Genomic DNA, 13494 nt, shown 5'->3' on the forward strand with positions numbered 1-13494 from the left:
CCACGAAGACACCCACAGACTGCCGAAATCCAGTGTCACGAGAGGGAGCGGTGATGATGGAGACCCATAAGTCGTCCCTGTTCCAGGTTTTTTTTTTTTTTTTTTTGAGACGGAGTCTCGCTCTGCCGCCCAGGCTGGAGTGCAGTGGCCGGGTCTCAGCTCACTGAAAGCTCCGCCTCCTGGGTTTTACGCCATTCTCCTGCCTCAGCCTCCCAAGCAGCTGGGACTACAGGCGCCCGCCATGTCGCCCGGCTAGTTTTTTGTATTTTTTAGTAGAGACGGGGTTTCACCATGTTAGCCAGGATGGTCTCGATCTCCTGACCTCGTGATCCGCCCGCCTCGGCCTCCCAAAGTGCTGGGATTACAGGCTTGAGCCACCGCACCCGGCCTGTTCCAGGTTTTTTACTCGCTGGACCAGGCCCTTCCCTTCCTTCCTCTACCACAAAAACACAACATGTACAAACACAGTTTTCAGCTGAAAGTGCACCTCCCTCTCTCCGGCCATGCCGAGAAGGAAGCCACACTGGGCTTTAGTTCTCAGCCTATAGAGGGCCCAGAAGAGGAGGCTCTGCTCCCAGGTAGCTGGTGCTCCAGAGCCCGGGCACAGCCCCAACATTAGGGATTTGGCTGAAGGCCGGGCTCTGCCCCCTGATGTGACCTCAGGGAATCCCCTATGACTCACCTGTGATGGCCACAATGATAGCACCTCACTCATGTGGTGAGGACTGAAGGAGAGGGCAGGCCTGAGTGCAAGACCCCACCAGGCAGGGAGCACCCACAGACAGGGAGCCCCCCACAGGCAGGGAGCACTCACTGGCCAGGAGCACTCACTGGCAGGGAGCACACACTGGCAGGCAGTACCTTCAGGTAGGGAGCACTCAATGGTCAAGAGCACTACCAGGTAGTGAGCACCCACTGGCAGGGAGCACCTGCAGGCAGGGAGTATCCAACAGTTAGGAGCATCTACAGGCAGGGAGCCTCTGAAATGGTGCCTGTTACTGTCTTTCCCTTACTCCCAGGTGGTCAGCTGTGTGACAGCCACAATCGCCAGCCTGCATTCAATACATGGCTCCCAGCAGCCAGTGGGCCCAGCACCCACTCTGCAGAGTTATGCATGAAGGAAGATGTTCCCTGAAGGCAATGCCTGTGTCCAGAACCCCTGCCCACTGGCCCTTGGTTTGGGTTCCTTTTTCAGTCGCAGTCTATTTCTTCTGTCTCTGAATCTTCCAGGTTCCCACTTCACTCACTTCCAGGCTGAGGACCTGTCTCTCCTTCAGCTCCTGGGACAAAGGAAGTTTTTCACATGCCAATGAGCACATATTTGGGGCCAGACTAACTGTGCTCAGATTGGGTAACAATTGCTGCAGCCAGCTCCCAGGACATGAACAGAAATCTGAGCTGATGTTTGCAGACTGGGTGCCTGTGCCTGGGTCTGTCCAGAGGGTGGTCTGGGACCAGTGGGGCCTTACTCCACCCGGGCCTTGTCGGAAATAAGGATGCCAGGCCCCACCCCAGACCCGCTGAATGAGGGGTCTGCATCTTCACAAGACCCCGGGCGGCTGGTCCAGCACACAGATGACCTCTCACATGTGGCTCAGAAGTAATAACTGACGACACCTCTAACAGTCAGAAGATTTCATGGGAGAAACAGATCGCCAGCGTTTTCAGTCATCCGCAGTGCCACTCCTGCCCCTCCACCCCCGCCACACCAGGAGGGTGCCGGTTCTTGGGTCTCTGCAGCAGCCTCCACCACCTCTCCTGCTCCCTGCCTCCTGCCCCTCATGACCCCTGGGCCTGGAGCCCCTGCCTCAGCCCTGGCGTCTCCCCGAGGACCACCCCGGCTGCTCCCTCCTTGCCCTCTGCCTGCGCCCTGTCCTCTGCCTGGGCCAGGAGGCTCCATCCTTTCCACCCGGAGACGTAGAATCCACTGCCACCTTCTCAGGCAGGCCCTCCTGGGCCTCCGTGTTTAAAACAGCACCAGCATCACCAGCACCATGTTTTAGTGCCTAATTATCCCCAAGTCATGCTACGTGATCTCCCGCGTGGCCCTTACGGGGCAGGACGTGGCGTGCACTGCCTCGCAGTGTCTCTGTGAGCACCACAGCATCCTCACCGCCAGGTCCCCATGGCCCGGGAGCCACCTCAACAGCCCAGGCTCCACCAGTAATTTAATAACGTACTGCTGAACAATGGGGGACTGCCAGCAAGCGCCCCCTCTCTCTGGGGCTCAGTTTCTCCACTGGTGAGACGAGCAGCCTTGGCCACAGCACCGTGCAGACCGCCCATCTCCAGGAATGGGCAGGTGCTCTCTGTGGGGGCAGCTCTGCGCCTTCTACCCTGGGCTGCTCCCTACGACAGCAGGAGGGAAGCCCGAAGGGAGCCCTGTGGGCTGGGCCCTGGCAGGAGGGGAGAGGAGAAATGGAGCCCATGGGAGGAGAGAGACGGCGTCACGGCCGTCCACAGAGGATGGTGCTCCTCAGACTGAGGCCTGGTCCATGGCAAGAAATTTAAACCCAGGCACTGTTTCTATATTCACCTCTCTCTAGTGTAGTTTCATTTATTCTGTTTAATTTTCTTTAAATTGCCACCAATGATCCAGGTCATGGCTCTCCCCAGCTGCGAACGGCCCATCTCCACGTGGAGGCCCTGGGGTCTGCAAGCCAGAAGAGGGGCCACTGGGAAGGCATGGGGGCGTGGGGACTGGGAAGGGGCAGTCGCTGGCTGGGCAGCTGCTCTCGGGGTACCACTCCTTAAGGAGCACCCCTCGGGATTGTCTGGCGGGTCACACCTGCCTGCACAACATTTACCACTGAAGGGTGAGGGCAACGGGTGGGCTTGGGTCCCACCAGCCTTACGACAGAGCCACCCCTTTAGAACCTCTAAAACCCCACGGCCCTGAGCCCGAAAGCTCTGGCATGCACGGGCTTGGCAGTTCTGTTTGCTACATGGCCGGCCCTTCTTGGGGGACCCTGACGACATGGAAGCTACTGAGGAGACTGCCGGTCCCCTGTCACCTGACGCTTCATCTCACACAGCGCCAAGGGCTCCTGGGTCCAGGCTCCAAAACACGTAGGTCTAGGATGCTGGGTGTGCATCTGTGCACGAGGGGCCCAAGGGTGTGTGGTGACCCCTCCTATCCACTTCAGATATGTCTCAGAGCCTGGGCAACAAAGTGAGGCCCCATCTCTAATTAATACACGCACACAAAAAAGCCAGTGCAGTGACTCACACCTGTAATCCCAGCGCTTTGTGGGCTAAGGTGGGGCCATTGCTTGAAGCCAGGAGTTCAAGACCAGCCTGATGAACATGGTGAGAGCCCAGCTCTACAAAAAAATTAAAACTTAGCCAGGCGTTGTGGCATGTGCCTATAGTCCCAGCTACTTGGGTGGCTGAGGTGGGAGGATAGCCTGAGCCCAGGAGTTCTAGGCTGTAGTGAGCCATGATCAGACTACTGCACTCCAGCCTGGGCAACAGGGTGAGACCCTGTCTCTAAAAATTAATTTATTTAATTTAATAAAAATAAAATATGGCTTGGACATCTCTCTGGAGTCTCCAAAAGTGATTCACGGTGTGACATCAAGCCCATCATACATTTTGTGAAAAGAAAGGGCCTTCTCTTTGGAAACAGGAATAGCTGTTTCCCTCCAGGGTCTTCTGCAGAGTGGGGCTCATACGCGCTCATGTAAGCAGTAGCCCGTGGGCCAGTGAGGCTGGGATCACGTCGGCCGCAAGTGTCACGTGCATCTTTCGCCCTGTGAGGGGCTGCGGCTCAGGGGCATCTGCCATTTCGTTTCCACGGAATTTAAAGATGAGGTTATCTCCATCTGCCCCAGCAGCATTACAAGTCACTTCCAAACACCAAGGCCCTGTCCTCATTGATCTAAGAGTGACTGCGGTCCACCCGGCCTCCGCACACAGAATCCTGTGCCTCAGGTTTGCTGGTGGTTTCTGTTGGGGAGTGAGGGTTGCCTGGGCTGAGCACTGGACCCGTGACTGTGTCACAGTGAGCTCGTGTCCTTCCCACAGCAAACACCTGGGAGGCTGCATTCCTAGGCCCTCTTTCTGGAAAAGGAAAAGCCTCCCAGGAAGGGAGAAGGCGGAACCTGGATTCTGCCTCTGTTATACCTTGAAGAGTTCTGTCTCCTGGTCAACAGGACGGTGGAAGCCCAACCCATTCAACCCCCCAAAAACCCACACGAAACCACACAGGACACGTGGGGCAGCACTGCCCTCTGGTCCAGTGCAGACACTGCAGACGCAGGTGGGTTCAGGTAGATTCCGCCTGTCCACGGCCTTGATAAACGTGACCACAGAGGCAGGCAGTGACCCAGGCAGGGATGGGTGTTCACACCCTGGAGACAAAGTGCCTGCTGGGAAACACCTGAGCGTGGCGCCCCCTCCCAGGGAGCTGCTGTGATCAGAGACATCCGGACTCTTCCTGAAGCCACCCTGAAGAGCCCTAGACTGGGAATGAGCCTCCAGAAGTGACTGGCCACGATGAGCACATGAGGCTCTAAAAGACCAGGGCCCCACACGCAAGATGAGTCTCGTGGCAAATCTGTCCGGGAGACGCTGGAGGCGTCACTGCTTCCCTGCCTGACTTACCCTCCAGCCTGGCCCTCTCTCAGCCCCCAAAATGCCCAACGCCAGCAACAGATTACAGCCCAGCATCCAACATATCACCGGTTCCCAACACATCTGTCAAACCCAGCCTGGCTCGGAGCAGCCACATCTACGCCGTCCAAACCAGCCCTTCGGCGAGCCCAGTCCACAGAGGAGAGTGTGGGTGTGCAGTGTCAGCAGCAACACCTCCTTCCACTCCTGGTTTCCACCTACACTCGAGTCTGCTTGCCCCGCCCCAAACCCAGGGTAGCTCAGACCAAGCTGCTCCCGAGCGGCTCTCCAAAGGCTTCCTGTGCATTTAGAATGAAATTCACACGCCTCCCTGAAGCCTGGATGCTGCAGCCAAGGCTGCTCCTCCTGGCCTCCTGCCTCCCCAGACCTTGGAGCTCAGGGTGCTCCATCTACAGCCACACCACGCCCCTTCCTGCCCCCTGCCCTGTGCACTTGCTGTTTCCTGGCCTAGAACATTCTCCCCGCAGGCCTCCAAGACATCAGCTTCCTCTGGTCATTCAGACGGCAAGTCCCGGAGACACCTCACCGCTCCGTGAAGACAGCCCCATTCCCTGCTGTCACCTTCTACTGGGCCATTCTCTTCCACTTTCTTCCTACACTGATTCAAAGTGACTAATTTATCTGCTAGTTTGTTTATTATCCGTCTTTCTCACTAGAACCAAACTCCTCAAGAGCAGGACTGTGTTGTTCTTCTTGTTTACAGCAGAGCCCCCAGCACCCAGCTCACAGTAGGCGCCCGATGAGAATCTGCCAGAGGGACGGATCCCCCCCAGGTGCAGTCTGGGCGTTGCTGTGGGAAGCACACCACACTGGACTCGGCTTATACAACCACTGGCTCCTCGAATGTTTGCTGGCACCCAATACATGCAGGGCCCTGGACTGCAGAAGCCAAGAGAATGGATTCTGTTTGTAAACACAGGCCCCATGGAGTAATGTGCCCAGGGCCCATGGGCACTGGTGGGCAAAGCATGCCTCCCGCCCCCACCTGCAGCCTCATGGCACATCCTCCAGGTCCCGGGACCCCTGAGGCCTGGCTCTTACCTCCAGCGGGACCACCTGCATGAGGATGGCAAAGTTGGTGAGGTGAGTGCAGCGGCAGACGGAGTAGGTGAGGTTTCCTCCCGTGAGCGCACAGCCCTGGTTCGACCAGACCCCTTCTCCGGAGCTGAGGACACAGGAGAAAGGATCAGAGGAGGTAGCACCGCACCCTTGGCAGGCAGGGGACTGAAAGCAGCACCCCCTACACCACACGGCCCTGTGAACTCACAGCGGTGCCCACACCTGCCACTCCAGGAATGCACACCCACACCATGGGGTGGGGTTGGGAGGAGAGATTCTGGCCATCAGGCCAGCAAGAGCTGGAGAGCGTCTGCTGCTGGTCAGGCCACAGGAAGCAAGGCCCTCCCTCTGGGATAGGGAACGGAGAGCTGCTTCGGCACAATCACCCTGAAAAGCACCTGGACAAGGCCCAGCACAAAATGAAACGCACACAGCCCACAGCCCTGCGCCTTCAGCACGGGCAGCGGCACGCGCCAGGGACCACATTCAAGACTGGTCACTGAATCATGGGTGATGGTAATTTAAATGCCCATCGGGAAAAATGGGTGAGTGCGGTGTGGGAGAGAGAAATATGATAAAATATCTCGCATCAGTTAAAAAGAACATCCTTGACCAATGTGTATTGATAAAGATAAAACACCAGAACACAATGTACAGTGACTAATCACGACGCGAGGCCCGTGGGGCCAGCAGCACCACACACTTTCCATGGACACAGCTATGACCGACACAGAGACTGCGGAGAAAACGCTCGCACACAAACTCCCCACGGTGTCACCATCAGAGACAGGGTGGCGAGATCAGGATGAGACGGAAAGTCTAAGTAGAGACCCTTGCTTTTTTATAATGTTTTACTTTTTATGTGAATAATGTGTGGCTATATTACTTGCATGACTTTGTAAAGTGTAAACCTAGACAAAAACAACAGGAAGCAAACGTGCTCTCGGTTAACTGTGGTTAATCCTGTTGCTGTGAATATTGGTGACCATCATTTTCTTCTCTGTATTTCTCTATATTTTCTTTTTTGTTGGTTTGTTTGCCTTGAGACAGGGTCTCACTCTGTTTCCCAGGCTGGAGTGCAGTGGTGCGATCATAGCTCACTGCAGTCTTGACCTCCTGCTCTCATGCGATCCTCCCACCTCAGCCTCCCAGGTAGCTGGGACTACAGGTGCATGCCACCGTGCCCAGTTAACATTGTTCTTTGTTTTTTGTAGAGATACAGTCTTGCTATGTTGCTCTGGCTGGTCTCGGACTCCTAGGTTAAAACCACCTTCCTGCCTCAGCCTCCCAAAGTACTAGGATGACAGGCGTGAGCCACTGTACCCTGTCTTCTATATTTTCAAATTCCAAAAGAAAAAAAAAAAAAGATTTAAATGGTTCTTCCCTGAAGTTAGAACCTCAAGTTATCAGTAAAGACAAATCCTTGCTTCAGCCAAAGGCAATGGCACTTGGGGGAAAGCATTTATAAAGGTGAATAAATTAAAAGGCTCTAGTTTGTATTTGCTTTGTATTCACTTTCAACTGTGGTGGCAGCATGGATGTGGCAGATGAGAACTGTGGCTGTCCAGTGGCATGACTGATGAAGACTCCAGCTTGTACCTCTCCAGCCAACGTCTCTGGATCCAGCACGCACCAACAGCCTTGGGCAATGGTAACGTGCATTAGCCCTGGGTGATGTGGAGCCCAAGGGAGAGGCTGGGATGGTCATTCAGACATGACCCAGGGGTGGCTCTGAGTTTGAGGATGGAGACTCAGACAGCAGCTCAGTGGTGATTTTCGGGATTAATGATCTGCTCTCCTAGGGGCGGGAGAAGGCATTTAGCAGAGAGCAGAGGACAAAGCGAGAGCCACTCAGACGTACCAACTAAGAGGAGCAAAACCCCGTTAATAACTTCAGAATTGATGGGACTTAAAGATGGGTTCATGTCCTCCTCTTCTACCTCCCCACCCCTTTTGATCTAATTTTCCCAGGACCTTGGAGGGAGTCAGCAAACACCAGCTGCTGTGTTATATATTGCACCTTTGTCTGTCAATTGGCTGCATGAGTACCGTACTTCAATTTGAAGGGGGCCTAAACATTAACAGGCACTGGATTAGGTGAACATGGCCACGGGTATGAGCTGCCCCTTCTGCTTACACAAAGGGTAAGCTAAACAACACGAAAGTCACAATTGTTCAGATGGAGCTGCAAAGGTGTGACGATGACCGAGTTAGCCAGAGGAGCAGAGCCTCAAGTGGCATCAAGGAAGATCTACTTCCCAGGGAGTCAGCGAAAACAAAGGGGCAGGCTTGCAGCTTGTGCATAAAGAAATCTGCTATGGAAGCCAGACGAAGCAGCATCAGATAGCATTAAAGATATGTGCGGCCCTGGGACCCAGGAAGTTCGCATCCAAACAGAACTGCTCAGTCATGCATAAAGTGTAACACACATCAATACGGTAAAAGACATGTACATCCATACAGGCAAAACACAGAAACAAAAGGTGGAGGAGTGATGGAAGAAACACTGAATTAAGCAGCACCATCTATTTCCTATGATTATAAATATAAATTATACATAAATTATTGAAAAAACACCCAACAAACCCTCCCACAGTAGTTATTACTGGGGAAAGGGGTGGAGATCAGGATAAGAGGTAAAGATCAAAGGGAACACTTGCTTTTCTATAATGTTTTACTTTTGAACAAAGTAATATATTGATACATTACTTGTATAATTTCTTAAATCAGTCTAGGAAAAAAAGCGGCCCAGAATTCTAAGCCCAGTGAAAATCTTTCAAGACTAAAAGAGAATACTTTCTCAAATGGTAACTGAATCTATTGCCAGTGGACAAGAACTAAAAGAAGAGTTAAAGGAATATGATACTACCCAAAAATCTACACAAAGAAATAGAATAGCTGGAAGTGGAATAAGTGAAGGTAAATAGGCAATTATTATTGTCCAATTTGCTATAACTGCTCTAGAAGATAACTCAATGTCCAGGGGACAAAAATACTAGCAATGCATTGTGTTTATGGTGTCTGTAAAGGTGAAATGTACTACAACAACAGCACACAGAATGGGCAGGAGGAAGTGTGAACCTATTATTATAATGTCTTAGAATACATTTGGAATGATATCATAGCATTTGAAGGCAGGCATGAGTGAATTAGACATATACACACTGTAAGCTTAGGTAACCACTACCAAAAAGTTAAAAGGATGTATAAATTAGAAATCATTCGGTGGCTCAAGCCTGTAATCCCAGCACTTTGGGAGGCCGAGACAGGCGGATCACGAGGTCAGGAGATCGAGACCATCCTGGCTAACACGGTGAAACCCCGTCTCTACTAAAAATACAAAAAAAAAACTAGCCGGGTGAGGTGGTGGGCGCCTGTAGTCCCAGCTACTCGGGAGGCTGAGGCAGGAGAATGGCGTGAACCCGGGAGGCGGAGCTTGCAGTGAGCTGAGATCCGGCCACTGCACTCCAGTCCGGGCGACAGAGCGAGACTCCGCCTCAAAAAAAAAAAAAAAAAAAAGAAATCATTTATAGTAGAGATAAAATAGCATCATAAAAGATATCCAACAACCCAAATAAAGTCAGAAAAAGATAACATTTTAAAAAGATAGAAAAGTTAGAAGACATCTAGCAAAATGGCAGATTTTAATACAACCACAACAATGATTACATGAAATGTAAATTGTCTAAACATGTCAATTAAAAACAGAAATTTGAGGACTGGATTAAAGAAAAGACGAGACCCAGCTATACGGAGTCTAAAAGAAACCCACTTTAAATATAAATATATAAATAAGATAAAAGTTAAATTATGGGAAAAGATACAGCACTCAACCACTAATCAACAAAGCCAGAGTAGTTTTATCCAAATTAGACTAAGTCAACTTCAAAGTAACACATATTTCCCAGGGTAAAGAGGGACATTACGTAACGATAAAAGGGCTAATTTTCCAAGAAGACATAACAATCCTAAACATACATGCACCTAATAACAGAACTTCAAAATTCATTAAAGAAAAATTCATAAAACTAGAAGGAGACATAGATAAATCTACCACTAAAATTGGAGAATTCACACTCTTCTCTCTTTAATTGACAGAACAAGTTGACAGAAAAGTAGTAAGAATATAGAAGACATAATCCTAACTATCAATCAGCTGGGTGTAATCGACATTTATAGAACACTCCACCAAGAATACACTTTTTTTCAAGTGCACATGGGACGTTCATCAAAGACTGAACATATATGGGGTCTCATAAAAACTTTTAACAAATTTAAAAGAACTAAAATTATAGAAAGAATATTTTCTGATCATAAAAAAACTATTTACAAATCAACAGCAGAAAGTTCTCTGGAAAATTCCCAACTATTTGGAACTAAACTACACACTTCAAAATAACACACAGGTTGAAGAGGAAGTCACAAGGAAAATTAGAAAATATTTTAAATTTAATCAAAATAAAAACAACATATCAAAATGTGTGGGATGCAGCTAAATCAGTGCTTACAGAAAAAATACAGCATTAAATGTTTATATTAGAAAATAATAAAACTTCATAGCAATAACCTAAACCCACACTTTAAGAACTTTTAAAATGAAGAGCAAATTAAACTCAATGAAAACTGAAGGAAATAAAGTAAAGACAAAGAGGATAAGTCAATGAAATTGACAACAGCAACACAAGAGAGAAAGATCAATGAAGCCAAAAGTTGTATCTTTGGAAAAAATCAATAAAACTAATAAACCTATAGTAAGAGTGACTCGGAAAAAAGAAGACACAGATTATAGACATAAAAAGTGAAATGGGAACATCATCACAGACCCTTCAAGCAAGAAAAAGGCTAATAAGGGAATACCACAAAAACTCTGTGCCTATAAATTAAACAACTTTGATGAAATTGATGAATATCTCAAAAAAACATAAATAGCTAAAACGTATTTAAAAAGAAGTAGACGACCTACATAGTCCTGCATCCATAAAAGAAACTGAATGTGTAGTTGAAAACCTGCCGACATTGAAGACAAGGCTCAGATGACTTCATGGCGAACTCTACTAAAATGGAAGAAATGGTATCAATTCTATACAAACTATTCCAAAGTGCATTCCAAAATGTAACTTTTATGAAGGTATCATTACCTCGATATAAAAACGAAGACATTACAAAAAAAAAAAGAAAACTGCAGACCAGTATCAGACATGCACGTAGACACAAAAATTCTCAACTACTGTAGCCAATTAGATTTAGCAGTATACAAAAAGATAACACATCATGGCCAAGTGTGGTTTACCCCAGGAAAGCAAAGCTGGTAAAACTTGCAGCTTTCATCATAATGATCCCACTCTGAAAACAATCCAGATGTTCCTCTACTTGGGAGAAGATAAATAAACTGTGGTACATCCATGTAATGGAATACCCTTCAGCAGTGAAATGTGAAAATGAGGTGTTGATACATGCAACAATACACATGTGGTTGATCCTCAACACATTACGCAAAATTAAAGAGACTGGACTCCAAAAGGCTGCCTATGCCATGATATCATTTATGCACACTCTGGCAGAAGCAAAACTATATAGGAACAGAAGACAAATGAGTGCTCGCAGGACCTGGATGTGAGAGGAAGGGATGAGTGCAAACACACATGGGGGCATCTCTGAGGGGGATGGGTTGTTCTCATCCTGATGACAGTGGGTGCACAACTGCATTCATTTGTCAAAACTCACAGAACTGTACAGTCATCTACAAGTGTGAATTTTTCTGAATATCAATTATATAATAATAAGTAATAATTACACAATGGACAGGAAGGATACAGAGACTATATTCATGATGCTGGCTGCCTCTGAGAATTGAGGAAAACGAACAGAAGGAGGTGGAGGGTTTGTTAACATCATCTGCGATGTTTTAGTTGTTTCATTCTTAAAAATACAAAAATATAAACATGCTAATAACTATAAATTTGGGGCAATGGGTACCTGCATTTGTTATATTATTCTCCTTACTTTTCTCTGTTCTTAAAATTCCTTCAAAAATAAAAACCAACACGCCAATTTAGTTCTCACCAAACCCCATCCCGTTTTCTAGTCATAATTTTTGTCTCCAAACAGTGCCCCAAAATTGGGATAACTATTTCTAGGAGCACATGCTTCCAAATTTTCACAATTTACAAATAAAGGAAAAAGACCTGCTAAGCCTGACCAGGGCAAAATCATTGAAATTACAGAAAAAAATATAGCATTAAATGTTTATATTAGAAAATAATAAAACTTCATAGCAATAACCTAAACCTACACTTTAAGAACTTTTAAAATGAAGAGCAAATTAAACTCAATGAAAGCTGAAGGAAGCAAATTAAATCCATCCACACTGCAGAGGCATGACGCCAACAGTCATAGCCAGATGCCGACAGCCATAGCCAGAGCGAGGCATCCCAGGGTACAAAAATGTAAGCAGTGTTTGCTGGAGGTGACAGGATTTGGGCTGTATTTTCCTCACTGTTCACAGAACAGAGATAAAGGGGGATTATGCCAACCCACTGCTGCACCCTCAGTTCAGCATCCTGTAATCTCCTGGCCCTCTGGGTGCAGGGAGCAGAGAAGCTTTCTCTGACGGGGCCGTACCAGCAGCGGTGGCACAGCCTGTGTGGATCCTGCCCTGAAGCAGCAGGAGGAGGGAGCTGGGGAAGTGAGTCCAGGCACAGGAAGATGCCCAGGTGTTGGAGAGGCTGACAACATGTAGGGTGATGGGCCACTAGGCAGGGTGTGAACTGGATGTCCCAGATGTGTTCCAGCCGCCTGTGCAGTGTTTAAAACATTGGGAAAGTTCATAGAATAATCCAGCCACAGGCCAGGCACGCTGGCTCACGCCTGTAATCCCAGCACTTTGGGAGGCCGAGGCGGGCGGATCATGAGGTCAGGAGATCCAGACCGTCCTGGCTAACACGGTGAAACCCCGTCTCTACTAAAAATACAAAAAAAATTAGCCGGGCGTGGTGGCGGGTACCTGTAGTCCCAGCTACAGAGGCTGAGGCAGGAGAATGGCATGAACCTGGGAGGTGGAGCTTGCAGTGAGCTGAGATCGCGCCACCGCACTCCAGCCTGGGCGACAGAGCGAGACTCCGTCTCCAAGAAAGAAAAAAAAAAAAATTCCAGCCACAGCCAGTCACAGTGGCTCACACCTGTAGTCCCAGCACTTTGAGAGGCTGAGGCCCAAAGGAGTCCAGGAGTTTGAGACTACAGTGAGCTAAGATCACACCACTGCATTCCAGCCTGAGTGACAGAGTGAAGACCGTGCCTCAAAAAAACAAAAATGAAAACAAACTCCAGCCATGAAAACTCATGACCTGACAACACAGGACCTGCGACCTGCATCCCACATGGAACAAGCCCCAGGGACCAAAGCTGAGCCGCAGCTGAGGATCCGCTCCCTGGCCCTGCGGGGAGCTGAGTTTTCGACACCGCTCTGACTGTGGGAGCCACTCACAGTGGGCTCACGTCTGGAGGAGAATTGTGATCAGAGTGATGGTGGGAGATCCCCCAGACATCGGGCAGGTGAGCTGTGGAGGCGAGCTGGGGCAGGGGGCGGCTAGGAGGGCAGGAAGAGACTGCATGAAACAGGTGTGACAAGTGGACATGGGAGATGCTGGGGAGGACATCCCAGTCGGGGCCCAAGTGGCACAGACTGAAGCCTCAGAGTTTTAGGCAGGCCTGATGGTCAGCATGCTCCAGTGGAGCCGGCAAGGTTTCAAACAGGAAAATGCTAACGTGGCCAGTCAGAAGCCACTCTCCCAACCCCCTTCC

At 49.3% G+C, this 13494-nt stretch overlaps 1 protein-coding gene across 1 annotated transcript in view; it reads right to left on the reverse strand.

The window, feature by feature from the left end:
• ADGRD1 (adhesion G protein-coupled receptor D1) overlaps window positions 1-13494 on the reverse strand; it is a 224765-nt gene that overhangs the window by 51976 nt on the left and 159295 nt on the right. The window contains 1 exon segment of the mRNA XM_033220087.1: window positions 5677-5800. Within this exon segment, the coding sequence (XP_033075978.1) occupies window positions 5677-5800 (124 nt within the window).

This window comes from Trachypithecus francoisi, unplaced genomic scaffold, assembly GCF_009764315.1.
Source record: "Trachypithecus francoisi isolate TF-2019V2 unplaced genomic scaffold, Tfra_2.0 Lachesis_group11, whole genome shotgun sequence".
Classification (NCBI taxonomy): Eukaryota; Metazoa; Chordata; class Mammalia; order Primates; family Cercopithecidae; genus Trachypithecus; species Trachypithecus francoisi.